At 42.0% G+C, this 17,346-nt stretch overlaps 1 protein-coding gene across 1 annotated transcript in view; it reads right to left on the bottom strand.

Moving 5' to 3' along the window:
* MAST2 (microtubule associated serine/threonine kinase 2) overlaps positions 1 to 16,364 on the bottom strand; it is a 223,286-nt gene extending 206,922 nt beyond the window's left edge. Inside the window, 1 exon segment of the mRNA XM_027616549.2 lies at positions 15,858 to 16,364. Within this exon segment, the coding sequence (XP_027472350.2) occupies positions 15,858 to 16,052 (195 nt within the window). The 5' untranslated portion in view covers positions 16,053 to 16,364.
* Positions 16,365 to 17,346: the final 982 nt, after the last annotated feature.

The following is a 17,346-nucleotide window of genomic DNA, read 5'->3' as shown; positions in this document are numbered from 1 at the left end:
AATGGTTCCACAACATTTGAATGTACTAAATGTCATTAATTTTATGTTAAATGTACGTTACTGTAACTTAAAAAGTCAAAGAATATGTGGAGGTAGGCTCTTTAGGGCTATGCTTCCTTCCAGGAGCGTATTAAAGTGAGAACAGCTGAAACCCAGTCACCTTTCTCTCTGGCATCTCTTTGGCTTCCTTTTGGCTTTTTCCCTCTTCCCCATGGCCCACCAACAAAATGAGAAAAGCCAGAGGACAGCTTTCACTAGCCAGCAAGACTGAAGGAGTATGGGGGTTGCCAGTGACTAGTTCTGCCAGAGGCAGAGGAAAACAAGCTTTTCCAGATCTCCTAGATGTTCTTGGAAAAAGGCCTTTACTTGCATTCAAAATGGTTATTGCCCAAAACTCTGTGGACCTACAAGAAATGAAAGGAGACTACAGTCCTAGGCTGTCTATACCCAAAATAAAAGGATTTCTACATCGTTCTACTTGAGGACTATATTGTGGTTTGAAGCCTGGACCAGGGACTAGCTACTTGTTGACCAAACATGACCCACCTTCCTCTTGGGCACAACTAGTTATTTCCCAGCCCTTTAGCAGTTACGCACAGCCCTGTGATTGAATTCTGGCAATGGAAGATGGGTTGAAGTAATGAAGCCATTTCCAGACCTGGCCCATCAAAACCTCCCACAAGATTTCCCCACCTGCTCCAGGTGACTTTGGAAGCGATGTGCAGAAAATGGTAGAGTCTAGATTCTTTTGAGTGTATCTGTTATAGCAACTAGTGTTCCTTAATATAAAAGACCACTAACATGAGAGCTACTAATAAAATGTCCCTTTCTCTTATTGGTCAAAAGCAGGACTCAGATGTTCCTGGGTCACCTGAACAAAACCATCTTGGTATCACACCTTTGAAATAGCTTACAGACTTTTTTTTTTTAAAGATTTTATTTATTTATTTGACAGAGAGAGAGCACAAGTAGGCAGAGAGGCAGGCAGAGGAAGAGTGAGAAGCAAGCTCTCCAAGGAGCAGGGAGCCCAACACGGGGCTCGATCCCAGGACTCTGGGATCATGACCTGAGCTGAAGGCAGCCGCTTAACCGACTCAGCCACCCAGGCGCCCCAGCTTTTGGACTTTTTAAAATTTAATACCAACTATTTCTACTCTCTGCTTTTTAAAACATTCCTGAAAGCCTCAAAGAGTTGTGCAAATTAGAAGGCCTGACAAGTCTGTATTATCTCTGCTTTACTGAAATATAGGCAGAGAAACTATGTGACTTATCTCCAACATATTAAGGGTTAAATAATCTGTGCATCTGCTACTCAGGTTCACCCTTAGGAAGTATTGTTACATTAAAGTTGGTACAGCTAAATGGTATCACAGAACTTTTAAATGTGGTTGGTTATGTTGGCCTGAATTTGTTCCTAATTACATTAAAACCGAGGGAGACTATACTATCTCCTAAGCCAGTTACTTAATAAAGAAATTCATAAAAGGTTCCCTAAAGGGAAAAATGCACAAATTAAAGCCTCCTTTACAAGCTGAACAAAGTAAAAGAATAGTTCAATACCAACAACAAATCAAAGGTCAAGACACATCTTTTTCTATATTTCTTTCTAAAACCAGATGAGAACACTAAAAAACATGAATTCTATATTCACACATTCTGTGCCTGTACCTTAAAAATATAATGATAGTTTCTTGGTATCAGGCTTTCAACAAGTGTTTTATGTGGATTTATGCGGACTAATTGATTAAATCCTCACAATAACCCTATAAAATAGGTAATATCATCTGTTACATATATGGGATAATTAAGGCTTGGAGAACTTAAGGAACTTGTTTCAGGTCACAGAGCAGGGATCTGAAGTCAGAAAATGACTCAATCTTAATCATTACAAATTCATGGGACACCTGGGTGGCTCAGTCGGTTAAGCAGCTGCCTTTGGCTTGGGTCATGATCCCGGGATGATGCAGGGATCGAGTCCTGCATCAGGCTCCTTGCTCAGCAGGGAGCCTGCTTCTCTCTCTGCCTGCCACTCCCCCTGCTTGTGCTCGCTCTCTCTGACAAATAAATAAATAAAACCGTAAAAAAAGCCCCATCATTACAAATTCACTCAGAAATATTTAGTACCTTCTATATACAATTCTAGAAGCTAGAGATGTAGCAGTGAGAAAAACAGACCCAAATTCCTGCCCTCAGGAACCATATACTTTAATGTGGAAGAATGACAATAAACAAGTATCTGACAGTACCAGGTGAATAAAAGACATGAATAAAAAGAGGGAAAGGGAATGACTAAGTGTTACTTTAAAAAGGCTAGTCAAGAAAGGGCTCTATGAGGAGGTGATATGTGAACAACAAACTGAATGAACTATAGCCAATATATAGATACATCTGTAAAAAGAACATCTCAGGTAAAGAAAACTACCAAGTATAGAATTCTTCAAATAATAATTTTTAAAGCATTAAGCATGCTTAATATATTCAGAGACCATCAAAGCAGCCAGTATGACTACTAGCTCAGTGAACAAGAGGAAGACTGGAAGGAAATTAGAGAAGGCCAAGAGGCAAATCATGTAGAATCTTATAGGACAAAGTAAGCTTTCCATTGTGACAGAAAGCCACCACAGGGTTTCGAATTAGGGGGTGACAAACTCTGATTTAAGCTTTAACAGGACGATACCGATCTTTCTGTGTATAAAATATCACTGGGTGGGAGAAGCAAGAATATAATCAGACCAGTTAGGAGACTTTTACAGTAATCCAGATGAATGGTGATAGAGGCTAAGATCAGGGTAGCAACAGAGCTAGTGGGGAAAAGTCTCATGCAATTTGAAGGTAGCACCAACCAGACCTGATGAACTGAATGTGGAATATGAAGTCAAGAAAAGAATCAAAGACAACTTCCAAGTTCTGATCTGAGTAAATGAGAGAATGGTAGTGCCATTTATTGACACGGGAAAGACTGGAAAGAAGCAGAATGGGAGGAAAAATTCAAGAATTCCGTTTTATACACATTAAATTTGAGATCTATTGACTATCGAAATGAAAATAGACATAGGCACAAACAACTGAAATTAAGAGTCTAGAACTCAAAAGAAAGGTCATGATTAGATAAATAAATGTGGGAATCATCAGCACACAGATGGAATTTTAAGCAGTACAATCTGATGAGATCATATCAGAAGGGAGAATAGACTGTAAAAGCAGACTGAACCCTCTGAACCACTACAGAGATAGGAAAAAAAACAAGAGAGCAAGGTCCCAGAAGCCAAATGATAGAGTGATCAACAATGTCAAATGCAACAGGTTGAGTGAGATGAAGACTGCAAACTGGTCACTGGGTTTAGCCACAACGACCCTGACATAAGTATTTCAGTGGAATGATGGAGACAAAAGCCTGACTGGAGTGGGTTCAAGAAAGAATGAGGAGAGAGGAAATGAAAGCAAAGATACAGACAATTCTTCAAGTAGTTATAAAGAGGAGCACTCTCCTACTTCTGGTCAATTATTTCATGACTTCCTCTTTTGCCTGAATTACTGCAAGAGCCTCCTAACTGGTTTCTCTGCTTCCACATACCCATTCAGTCCCAGTAGTGTAGCCAATAGACTGGATTAAAATGAATGTTAGGGGCGCCTGGGTGGCTCAGTTGGTTAAGCAACTGCCTTCGGCTCAGGTCATGATCCTGGAGTCCCGGGATCGAGTCCCGCATCGGGCTCCCTGCTCGGCGGGGAGTCTGCTTCTCCCTCTGACCCTCCCCCCTCTCATGTGCTCTCTCTCTCTCTCATTCTCGCTCTCTCAAATAAATAAATAAATAAAATCTTTAAAAAAAAAAATGAATGTTAGTTCACATGATTCCTCTACTCAGAACTCTCCAATGGCTTCCTATCTCATTCAGTGTAAAAGCTGAAATCCTTACAACTGCCTACAAGACCCTTCACAAACTACAACTCTCCACAATCCAGTGCTCCTCTCTCCACGTTTCCCCTCTGAGCTCATCTACTACTCATCCTCTTACTGCACTCCAGCCACACCGGCCTCCTGCTGTTCCTCAAATACAAATTTTAGAAGCAGAGGCATGCTTCTAGCCCAGGGTACTTCCTATTTCCTCTACCAAGTATGCCCTTCCCCAGATACTCTAAATGCCTCTGTCTTTTACATCCTTCAGGTCTTTACTCAAATATCCCATTCCAAAGGGATGCCTTTCCTGATGCTATTTAAAACCACAACCCCTCAACAAAGTGAATTTAGAGGGAACATACCTTAACATAATAAGGGCCATTTATGAAAAACCCATAGCTAACATCATACTCAATGGTAAAAAAAACTAAAAGCATTTCCTTTAAGATCAGGAACAAGACAAACATGTCCACCCTCACCACTTTTATTTAACATAGTACTGGAAGTCCTATCTGCAGCAATCAGACAAGAAAAAGAAATAAAATGCATCCAAATGGTAAGGAAGAAGTAAAACTGCTACTATTTGCAGATGACATGATACTGTATATAGAAAACTCCACCAAAAAAACTATTAGAACTAATAAATGAATTCAGTAAAGAGACAAAATTCAAATACAGATATCAGTTGCATTTCTATACACTAATAACAAAGTAGCAGAAAGAGAAACTAAGAAAACAATCCCATTTATAATTGTACCAAAAAGAACAAAATACCTACAAATAAATTTAACCAAGGAAGTGAAAGATCTATACTCTGAAAACTTATATATAAGACACTGATGAAAGAAACTGAAGACAACACAAACAAATGGAAAGATACACTATGCTCATGAATTGGAAGAATTTATATTGTTAAAATACCCATGTTATCCCTATCAAAATACCAACAGCATTTTTCACGGAACTAAAACAAATATTCCTAAAATGCACATAGAATCACAAGACCCCAAATAACTAAAGCAGTCTTAAGAAAGAAAAACAAAGGGGCGCCTGGGGGGCTCAGTTGGCTAAGCGGCTGCCTTCGGCTCAAGTCGAGCCCCACGTCGGGCTCCCTGCTCAGCGGAGAGCCTACTTCTCTCTCTCCCTCTGCCTGCCTCTCTGCCTACTTATGCTCTCTATCTCTCTGTCAAATAAATAAATAGATAAATAAATAAATAAAATCTGAAAGAAAAAAAGAACAAAGCTGGAAGTATCACAATGCCAAATTTCAAGGTACACTACAAAACTACAGTAATCAAAACAGTGTGGCACTGGCACATACATCAGTGGAACAGAGTAGAGAGCCCAGAAATAAACCCATGCTTCTATGGTCAATTAATCTAAGACAAAAGGAGACAAGAATATACAACAGGGAAAAGATAGTATTTTCAATAAATGGTGCCGGGAAAACTAGACAGCCACATGCAAAAGAATAAACTGGATCACTTTCTTATACCACACAAAAAATAAACTCAAAATGGATTAAAGGCCTAACTGTGAGACCTGAAATCATAAATTCCCTAAAAGAAAACACAGGCAGTAATAGTCTCTTGGACATTTGCTTTAGTAATATATTTATGGATAGGTCTCCACAGGCAAAGGAAACAAAAGCAAAAATAAACTTTTGGGGCTACACCAAAATAAAAAGCTTTTGTACAGTAAAGGAAACCACCAACAAAACAAAAAGGCAACCTACTAAATGGGAGAGGATATTTGCAAATTATGTACCTGATAAAGGGTTAATATCCAAACTATATAAAGAACTTATACAACTCAACACCAAAAAAACCCCAAGCAATCTGATTAAAAAATAGGCAGATGGGGTGCCTGGCTGGCTCAATACTGGAGCATATGACTCCTGATCTTGGAGTCGTGAGTTCAAGCCCCACACTGGGTGTGGAGATTACTTAAAAAAAAAAAAAAAAAAAAAAGGGGGGGCAAAGAACTTGAATAGGCATTTTTCCAAATTAGACATGCAGATAACCAACAGACACATGAGAAGATGCTCAACATCACTAATCATCAGGGAAATGCATATCAAAACCACAATGAGATATCAACTTACACCAATAAAAATGGCTAGTACCATAAAAGACAAGAAATAAATTTTTGGCAAGGATGTGGAGAAAAGGGAACCTTTATGCATTATTAATGGGAATGTAAATTGGTACAACCACTGTAGAAAACAACATGGAGGTTCCTCAAAAAATTAAAAATGGAAATATCATATGATTCAGTAATTCCACTACTGGGTATTTACCCAAAGAAACTGAAAACATTAATTTGAAAAGGTGTATGCACTCCTATGTTTACTGCAGCACTATCTACAATAGCCAAGATATAAAAGCAACCCAGTGTCCATTGATAGATGAATGGATAAAGAACATGTGGGGTATATATATACAAAAACTTAACTGACTACACCACCCAGGCACCCCAAAACAGACTCTTTTTTTTTTAAGATTTTTTTTATTTATTTGAGACAGAGAGAATGAGAGAGAGAGAGCACATGAGAGGGGGGAGGGTCAGAGGGAGAAGCAGACTCTCTGCCGAGCAGGGAGCCTGATGCGGGACTCGATCCAGGGACTCCTGGATCATGACCCAAGCCGAAGGCAGCCGCCCAACCAAATGAGCCACCCAGGCACCCCCCAAAACAGACTCTTAAATACAGAAAACAAATCAGTGGTTGCCAGAGGGGAGGTAGGTGAGGGGGAATGGGTGAAACAGGTAAAGGGGATTAAAAGGTACAAACTTCCAAGTTATAAAATAAGTAAGTCATGGAAATGAAAAATACAGCATATAGTCAATAATATTATAATAATGTCATATGGTGACAGATGGTATAAATAATTTTTAAAATAAAAATAGGGGTACCTGGTTGGCTCAGTCAGTTAAGCAGCTGGCTCTTGATTTCAGCTCAGGTCATGATCTCAGGGTACTGGGATCAAGCCCCGAGTCAGGCTCCACGCTCAGTGGGGAGTCTGCTTCAGGATTATCTCTCTCCCTCTGCCTCTCCTCCCACTCGCTTGCACACTCTCTCTCTCTCAAATAAATAATCTTTAAAAAAAAATAAAAATAAATAAAACCAGTGACACCTGGGTGGCTCAGTCAGTTAAGCATCCAACTCTTGATTTCAGCCCAAGTATGATCTCAGGGTCATGAAACTGAGCCACATTGGGCTCTGTGCTGGGCATGGAGCCTGCTTAAGATTCTTCCTCTCCCTTTCCCTCTGCCCCTCCCCCACTCTCTCATGTACTCTCTCTCTCTAAAAAAATTAAATAAATAAAACCATCATTCTTTATCCCCCTTCCCTACTTTATTGTTTCATAATATTTATCTCCATATAACATACTACATATTTTATTTTATTATCTGATATTTCCTCTACTATCACTTCTCAGCCTTTTGGCTAAGATCAAGTGTGACATTCCCTCTACTAGAATAGAAACTTTGTGAAAGCAGGGTTTGTGGTCTGCCTTTCTCACTGCTGTAATCCAAGAGTACTCAAAACAAACAAAAAATTGTTGAATCAAAGAATGAATGAAAGGGGCACCTGGGGGGCTCAGTGGGTTAAGCTTCTGCCTTTGGCTCAGGTCATGATCTCAGGGTCCTGGGATCCAGTCCCATGTTGGGCTCCCTGCTCAGCGGGAATCTGATTCTCCTTCTCTCTCTGCCCCACCTTCCCCTCCTTGTGCTCTCTCCCTCTCAAATAAATAAATAAAATATTTTTTTTAAAAAATGAATGAATGAATGAAAGAAGAAGCAGTGTAAGATTAATAACGTTTTTTTAGAATGGAAAATATTATATCCATCTTTGTATATTGATGAGAACAGAACATACAGAGCATGCAACAGAAAAGAAAAAATAATGATTCAGGAGTATGAAGGAATAATTTCAAGAATAAAACTCTTAATTGATGTAGAGGTTGGACTTCATAGGAGTAGGAAGAGATTATCCACAGCAATAGGAGAGAAGGCATAAAATGCAGGTACAGATAGAGGTAGGCTGGGTGATTTATAATGGAAGCTTGTGGAAGTTCTCTTCTGATTATCTTTTTTTCCCCCTTAAATAGGAAACAAGGACATCAACTGACAGTAAAGAGGACAAAGAGAGTGTTGTAGGTTTAAGGAGAAAAATTAAACTATCATTTAAGAGTGAAAGGACTAGGGGCACCTGGGTGGCTCAGTTGGTTAAGTGGCCAGCTCTTGATTTCATCTCAGATCATGATCTCATTGGTTATGGGACTGAGCCCTGAGTGGGGCTCCCTGGTTGGTGGGGAGTCTGCTTGAAGATTCTTTCCCTCTGCCCCTCCCCCCACTCACACTCTCTCTAAAATAAGTAAATAAATCTTAAAAAAAAAAAAAGAGAGAGTGAATGGATTAGGGAAGGAGCGCCGGGGTGGCTTAGCCAATTAGGTGGCTTAGCCAATTAAAGCGTCCAACTCTTGATTTCAGTTCAGGTCATGATCTCAGGGTTATGACATCAGCCCCAAATTGCATCAGCTAGGTGCTGGGTGCGGAGCCTGCTTAAGAGTCTCTCTTCAGGGCGCCTGGGTGGCTCAGTCATTAAGCGTCTGCTTTAGGCTCAGGTCATGATCCCAGCATCCTGGGATCAAGCCTTGCATCGGGCTCCCTGCTCAGCAGGAAGCCTGCTTCTCCCTCTCCCACTCCCCCTGCTTATGTTCCCTCTCTCGCTGTGTCTCTGTCAAATAAATAAAAATCTTACAAAAAAAAAAAAAAGAGTCTCTCTCCCTCTGCCCCTCCCCACCCATCTAAAAAAACAAAAACAAAAAAACAGTGACTGGACTAAGGAAATGTGATAAGACTGAGTGGCAGTCCCGATAGACTCTTTGAAGTTCCTGATCACAAACTAAGATGTCAACATAGTCATTTTTTCTCCAGCCACATTCAGTTGCTTAAACACAGGTGCAGAATAGGCAGAGTTGGTGTAATGATGTCTGGAATTTAGTCAAGTCTCAGAGTTGGTGCAATGATAGTTGGAATTTACTTGCAGATAAGTCACATACGACAGAAAGGGAAAATGGCAAAGAAACTGAAGGTACACGCACAGGAATGATTATGATGGTCCATGAAATGTTAAGTTGACTAAGGAGGAAAGTAGAAGCATGAGGTGACTGACAATGAAAAGATGGTTTAAAAAAAAAAAAAAAGAATCTATCGGCTAGAAGTTCCAAAGACTCTGAACAATTCTTGAAGAGGAAATTCTAAAACGAGTCTGAAATACAAAAATAGAGGATGATGTGAATGTCAGAGTGTAGCAAGCTCAAAACTAAGATTTTAGAGATGGAACAATTACTGGTATAAGATGAAATATACCTAATGAACATGGAAGTAGAAGGTTCAGGTTGATGTCAATTTTTCCCATCAATTATTTACTATATATCCACTGTGTACATGGCTGTAGTACAGAGAAAAGGAAAGAATCTTTGGGAATTAACAAAGAGGTTCAAAACTAAAAAGGTTGCCAACTATGTCTCACTAACAATGTATTTTGTGGAAACCCTTACTCCCAATAATGTCTAGCCTCTACTCTTCCTTGAGGACTTTTTCTTCTTTCCCCAAGGCTAAGCCTTGATCCAACAAACCCAGTTTTCAAACTCCTTTGGAACCCCAAGTGTGTATATTAATGATGAAAAACAATTAACACCTGCTGATGAAAAGTAATAATTACCAAGGTACCATAGGGATTTCATCAAGAAAATACAAAGTGAGCTGACAAATTTAACAGAGAGTCATGGCAGCTAAGACCAGCAATGAAGTAAATACCCTGCTTGCAATATTTAGCTGCCTCTAATACTCATGCCTGTAGGTCACCATCGGTAACCAGGGTGGAAAAGCCTTTAGGTTGATCTTTAGGCTAAGAGACACCCAGTAGAACAAAGACAGGAAAATCAGGGAACACTGTCCCACCTGCTTCAACCGTCCCAGGCTCTCTACCCCCACTACCTTTGATGAAATCAAATCTTCCAAAGCTAACAGGTTTTTAGGACCTGGCCTTTACCCATGTTACTTGTGGATAAGATGGGAAGGAGGGCTAATAAACTTTCTACACTGAAAACTCAAAAGAATTCTCAAATGTCCATGTCTCAATCACCATGTCCAACATTCTATCCCCCACACAGTTGCCAAAGTAATCCAGCTAAAACACGAGTAAGACCATCCTGCTCCCATACTTATTACCCTTTTACATAGTACTAAAGACCTCCTACAATCCAGGCTCCTTCAGTCTCTTAACTCACCATCTATGCATTAAACTTTAAGCTCCAGCAATACCAAACTGATTTTAGTTCCCTATACACTATATGCAGCTTCCCCTCAGTCTACTTTCTTCTCTATGATTTTGCCAATGTACTAACATTACAGTGCAGAGGAAAGAGATGGTGCAGGGATGCCTGGGTGGCTCAGTCAGTTAATAATCTGCCTTTGGGGACACCTGGGTGGCTCAGTCGGTTAAGCATCTGCCTTCGGCTCAGGTCATGATCCCAGGGTGCTGGGATCGAGTTCTGCATCACGCTCTCTGCTCCGCAGGGAGCCTGCTTCTCCCTCTGCCTCTGTCTCTCATGAATGAATAAATAAAAAAAAATAAAATAATCTGCCTTTGGCTCAGGTCATGATTCCAGGGTTCTGGGATCGAGCCCCGCGTCGGGCTCCCTGCTCAGCAGGAAGTCTGCTTCTCCCTTAACTTCTCCGTGTGCTCTCTCTCTCTCAAATAAATAAATAAATCTTTTAAAATAAAAAAAGAAAGAAAGAGATGGTGATTTCCATGAAAATAATTTTGAAAATTTCTCAATGATGCTAAGGGAATTCTAGGAACCAAAATTAAACTCCATCTTCCTCCATCCTCAAAAATGTGTCATTTCCGGGGCGCCTGGGTGGCTCAGTTGGTTAAGCGACTGCCTTCAGCTCAGGTCATGATCCTGGAGTCCCGGGATCGAGTCCCACATCGGGGGTCCCTGCTCAGCAGGGAGTCGGCTTCTCCCTCTGACTCTCTTCCCTCTCGTGCTCTCTATCTCTCATTCTCTCGATCTCAAATAAATAAATAAAATCTTTTAAAAAAATTTTTAAAAATGTCTCATTTCCTTTAGTTGGCTATTTCTATCATACTATCATTATTTCTCAAATCACCCAAATTCAAAATATTTGAATCATTTTGTATTCATCAATAAATAATTACTCAGCACCTATTGTAAGCAAAGCCCTTGACTATGCATTACAGCAGAAAAAATGATGATCTAGTTCCTACCCCTAATCATTTACAACTTAAAAGCAGAAATGAAATAATACAAAATGAATACAAAAGGATAAAAGTGCTAAAACACTGATTCATTCATCTGCTCATTGAGCAAATATTTATTCAGAACTACTATATACCATGTAATGGGCAAAACAATGTATTATAGAAACAAAGTGAGATAAGAATTAGTATTTATTAAGTACCTATCTACAGTGCTTTCTAATCATTTTTTCCTTTAATCTCACAGAACCCAAGCTTTCATTTTCTGAATCACAGAATTTTGAGAACTGAAATTTCAGGAGATTTAAAGATTTATTAAGCACAATCAAAGATCCTCTTAGGAGGATCTCACATGGAAAACAACTTCAAAGAACAGTTTCTATGGTATTTGAGTTAGGCCTAGAAGCTTGAACAGAATTTCAATGGGAAGAAGCAAAGAACAAACAGTTTTTCAGATGGATAATTAATTAAAATAAGTATATGAAAGTGCCCCTCAGTGAACAAATATTTACTGACTGCCCATTACCATACCAGTTAAAACACTAAGGGGATACAGTGATGAATAAGACAGTCTCAGGACACCTGGGTGGCTCAGTCAGGCATCTGCCTTCGAGGCATCTGCCTTCGGCTCAGGTCATAACCCCAGGGTCCTGGGCTCTAGCCCTGTATCAGGCTCCTTGCTCAGCGGGGAGCCTGCTTCTCCTTCTCTCTCTGCCTGCCGGAACCCCCCGTGCTTGTGCTCTCTCTCTCTGACAAATAAATAAAATCTTAAAAAAAAAAAAAAAAAGTAAGACAGTCTCTGAGGAGTTTCTTCTCTGAAGAGACACTGACAACCAATTAGTATATTCATTGAGCAAGTATCTGTTTCAAGCACTACCACATATCTATGTTTCTAATAATTACTCAGACTAACTATGTTTCAAATACCATAGTGGGCCTTAGTTGTACAACAGTAAATGAAACAATCTGGGCCTCAGAGAATTTACAAAGCAGTCTTGGGAACCTAGAGAAGGGTCATCTAACTCCAATTCTTCTAATAAACAGTGATAAGTATCAAGTAGACCTTAAATGCCAAGATCTCCAGACTTTTCTATAGGTAATAAGCTAATGAAGGTTTCTGAAGATAAATGAAATAAGGGGCGCCGGGGTGGCTCAAGAGGTTAAGCGTCTACCTTAAGCTCAGGTCATTATCTCAGGGTCCTAGGATCCAGCCCTAAGCCCCACTCAGCGGGAAGCCTGCCTCTTCCTCTCCCTCTGCCCCTCTCCCCCGACCCCCACTCGTGCATGTGTGCTCTCTCAATTAAATAAATAAAATCTTTAAAAAAAAGAAATGAAATGATCATTAACAAATATTTATCTACTACTGGAACTCGGGTAGGCAGTGAGTTATCATCTTTTTTTTTTTTTACTAGAATACAGAATAAACTAGAGGTTAAAAGACTAAAAGCAGAGTAAACACAGTTAAGGTATTACAACAACCAAGATGAATTTATAAATTTATAAATGCTGAATTAGGATGATGACTGTGAGAATAAAGATTTGAAAGGTGTCATGAAGGTAGAATCAGCAAAAACTTGGATAAGCGGGTCAGGGAAAGGGGAAGTCAAAGACCATGGATACAACTTCAATTTGGATGACAAGAAAAAGGAAAGACAGGGAAAAGCACATTTCAAAGGAGAAATAATGGATTCTGTTTTAAGGATATAGCAAGCCACTGATCTAGAGATCCAAGTCTTGCATCCTGTTCAGAACTTATTCATAAATACCAGCATATTATAAAGTATAACAAGCATTACTCCATGTCATGAGAAAAAGAGAACAAAGTCACCTGTGAGAATTCAATGCTTATTGATTAGTTAAGCTTACTCCCTGAATGAATGTAATCCACCCAGCCTCATAACACACGCATGAAATCTTTATCTTTTCAAAATCAAATAATTACAAGACTTTAAGGACACTATCAAATTATAAAAATCACAATATTATGATCACGAATGCTGAGTCTATAGTGGAAACATTAAGCACAAAAATGGAAATGTAGAGCTAAGAAAAGAGGCCAAGCCTGGAACTCAGATCACTCTACAAGGAAGTTCTGTGACACAAGGCCATGAATAAAAGACCAGAGACCCTGTTGCACATCTACATACTTGCCACAAATAGGCTACGCCTGCTAAAAAACAGTACAGTAAAGGAGAGATCTAAAGACAGAGGACATATCCTCAAGAAACATTTAGAAAAAAAGAAAACAAAAAAGACACACAGGAAGCAGTCAGAGAAATAGGACTGTAATGGACATTATGACAAAAGAAATGAAAATATCAAGAAGGAACACATGGGCAACAGTGACAAATAGTTCAAAGAAGTCAGAAAGAATGAGGAATGGGGTAAGGACTAACAAATTTAGTCATTTAAAATTTCCTAACTGCGGGTGCCTGGGTGGCTCAGTCGGTAAGCGTCTGCCTTCAGCTCAGGTCATGATCCCGGGGTCCTGGGATCGAGTCCCGCATCAGGCTCCTTGCTCTGTGGGGAGCCTGCTTCTCCCTCTCCTCCCCACTTGTGCTCTCTCTATCTCTGTCTCTCTCTGTCAAATAAATAAATAAAATCTTTAAAAAAGAAAAAGAAAGGGGCGCCTGGGTGGCTCAGTTGGTTAAGCGACTGCCTTCGGCTCAGGTCATGATCCTGGAGTCCCAGGATCGAGTCCCGCATCGGGCTCCCTGCTCAGCGGGGAGTCTGCTTCTCCCTCTGACCCTCCCTCCTCTTATGTGCTCTCTCTCTCTCATTCTCTCTCTCAAATAAATAAATAAATAAAAAGGAAAAAGAAAAAGAAAAAAGTCAAACTGTAAGGGCGCCTGGGTGGCTCAGTCGTTAAGCGTCTGCCTTCGGCTCAGGTCATGATCCCAGAGTCCTGGGATCGAGCCCCACATCCGGCTCCCTGCTCGGTGGGAAGCCTGCTTCTCCCTCTCCCACTCCCCCTGCTTGTGTTCCCTCTCTCCGGTGTCTCTCTCTGTCAAATAAATTTTTAAAATCTTTAAAAAAAAATAGAAGTCAAACTGTAATATGAGGAATGTATACAGGTGAGTAAGCTGAGACAGTGAATACAAACTCATTTTCCAAGAAGGTTGCTAATGAAGCAAAGAAGAGATAACAAAGTAACTTAGGTGGGTTACACAATTCAGAGTAATTGCCTTGCTTTGTTTTTATCTTAGGTATAGGACAAAAAGAAAATAATATACATAACAAAGGCCTACATCAGATGAGAGGGGATGAAATCAAGGATGTAAGTACAGGGATAAACCTCGAAAAGGAAGATGAATACTACTTTCTCTAGAATTGAAGCAAAGGATGAGTGAACACAGAAATTCTGAGATAGAGGGGCACCAGACTGGCTAAGTTGGTAGAACATGTGACTCCTGATCTAGGGGTTGTGAGTTCAAGTCCCACATTGGGCGAAGAGCTTGCTTGCTTGCTAAATAAATAAATAAAATAATTGTGAGATAGAGAAGAAGAGAAAATAAAGTAACCTTGAACTCTTTAGTGAAGCATGCAATAAGGTCAGTTGAATCAAGTAAACTGAGTCAGGAAAGGATCAGAGCTGCAAGTGCTAGTATGTGCATCACTGAAACTATATAATGAAGAATGATGTCTAAGTAAAATACTTATTTAAGTGATGGAAAAGAGGTAGGTCTAATAAAGGTCTTGAAAAAGTCAAGGATAAAGTTACTAGGGTCTCAAGTAGGGCTGTGCAAAAGGAAAGTTGTCACTAGAGTTCATTACTACAGAATATTTTTCTGCAAAGCCCACAAGGTCAGGACCACATTCTCCTTTCACCGTACTTCCTACAGCTACTAGTGGCAACTTCGCCTCCCTGATAAAACTGACCTTTATCCCCCATTTCTAAGTACACCTATGCTTGATGAATGAATTATACAAACACATCCCGTCCATTCAGAAACTCCATGAGTACTTTTACACTGCTTTCTAGCTCTAGCTCTGTTTTCCCATGGAGATGTTTTCAGTGGTAAACTCCTAGAAGACAGAGCCTATCCCTATAAATTCTCTGTTCACGGCGCTGGATTTGGAATTGCACATATGCAGGTGTTTTATAAAAAGTGCTTTCTCGTGAAATAGATCGTTACCAAAGAGACTCTTCAAGATTTGAACACATTCCTACAAGACTATATAATCATGGCCAAATAAGAGAATGCTTAGAAATGACATCCGTTTTTATAACTGTCAAGACAACCTCTAAGAAACAGGATAATATTTACTACTGCATATTGATTTTCCCTACTTTACACTATTTAGCCCTCTGGCTAACTCCTCAGTATCCCTTTAGTAAGCCTATTCTTTGCAGTTCATTTACTCCCAAGCTACATTCCAGCGTCCCTTCTTCACATCCAGAATCCCTGACTACAAACGCCCACAGGACCATTTTTCCAAACCCCTATTCCCCCATTTCCCATTCAACCCCAGGCCATGACTTCCATTTCTCCACTCCCCATTTTTCTGCCTCTCCAGACCTTCCTTTCCTCCTGCCGAACTACACAGTCCCCACCCCTCAAATGCCCTAGTCCAAGTCTTCCCGCCTGAGATCCCCCTCCCCCACTGTTCCCATTCAGGCTCCCGCTCCCCATCCTTTCCCTCCCGGACGCCGGCTGGCCCCCGTACCTGCTCCTTGACCTCGGGCCCCGAGGCCCCGGTCCGCTCCTCCAGTAGCTGCCTCCCGGGAGGCGCTCGCCGGCGCGGCGGCAAGGGCTGGGGCTGGGGCAGCTCCACCGCCCGCTGAGCCCCATCCTCCCGGCGGCCGGCCGCCGCCGGCGGCGGCGGCGGCCGCGGTCGGTCGCGGCAGCGGCTCCGCTTCATATCTGTGGCTGGGCCCCGCGGGCGTCAGCACCGCGACTGTCCCGGCCCCGCACGGCCCCGGGCCGCAGCGCTGCCGCGCCAACCACCGCCCGCGGCCACCATGGCCGGGCGGGCGCCCGAAGCCACCGACCCCAGTTCGCAGCTCCTCCGCGCTTTCTGGGGCCTCAAGCGCCGCGACCTCCCCGGCCCTCCTTAGTAAGGCGGCAGCATCCCCACCACCTCGTCTTCTCCCACCCGGCACACGCTCGGCCGGCCACCCGCAGCCGCCACCGCCGCCGGCTCTACAGCCAGCAGCCAGCCGGACAGCCAGCCTCTGGCCCGGCCCCGCCCCTGCCCTCCCCGCCCGGCGCGCGCGCGCGCGCACGGGGAGCCCGCCAGCCACCTCTGGCCGCGCGCGGCCTCCCGCGCACGCGCCAGCGAACGGTCGCGAGAGACCCGCCCGTGGCCTCCCAGCGCTGCGGGTAGAGCGGAAGGGGGCGGGACTCTTGGCACGGCTGCTGCGGCTGAGAGCCTCATTGATTCTTTCATTCATCCATTCATGAAATCGTGTGCCCCGCCAAGCGAAACGCTAAGGATCTGAAAATGAGTTAGAACTGATTAGTGTCTTCAAGGATCTAGGGGAGGAAGGACCAGGAACAAGAAGGAGACAAAATATACAATTAATTAATGGAATACTAACGTATGCCCTTTTATTGAGCACTCACCAACTGTCTTCACATCACACTTTGGATGCAGGTCTGCTCATTCTCGTGTTACAAATAAGAAGACCAAGATGAAGTGACATGCACCAGGTCACTCAGCAAATTGGTGACCAAACTAGACAGGACTCAAATTCTTGCTTTTTGTCCCTTTCCACTGTTTCCTGCTGCTTCCAGAAAATAAGAAAGGCTATGGAAAGTCCTATAAACGAGGAAGAAATGATGGATTCCTTCTGGGAGGAAGGAGAGGACAAAAAGGATTGTTCTGGAACAATCCTTATGATTCCCCACTGACAGTGAAGTCATGTTATAGCCCAGTCCAGCCTGGCCACAGCCAGTCCAGCTGTGGCCTCGGCAGCCCTGCCTGCATGTCCAGTGACTCATCTTCCCAGCAACGTGGCTGTAGCTCAGCCCCGTCTGGCCTTCTCCTTCTGGCTTCAGCTGGTCTGCCACAACGTTGTATTTTTCCTCTTTTGTCTTGAACACAGTTCTCTCCGAGAAACCTTTCCTGAAAGCCTCACCCATTTTTCCTGGGCCTCCTTCCTGAACCCTCTTTGAGAAGTAATAATAGCCAGCATTATAGAGTGCCTACTAGA

This window comes from Zalophus californianus, chromosome 4, assembly GCF_009762305.2.
Source record: "Zalophus californianus isolate mZalCal1 chromosome 4, mZalCal1.pri.v2, whole genome shotgun sequence".
NCBI lineage: Eukaryota > Metazoa > Chordata > Mammalia > Carnivora > Otariidae > Zalophus > Zalophus californianus.
Note: the sequence above shows the minus strand (reverse complement) of the source record. Positions and strands in the feature narration are given on the sequence as shown.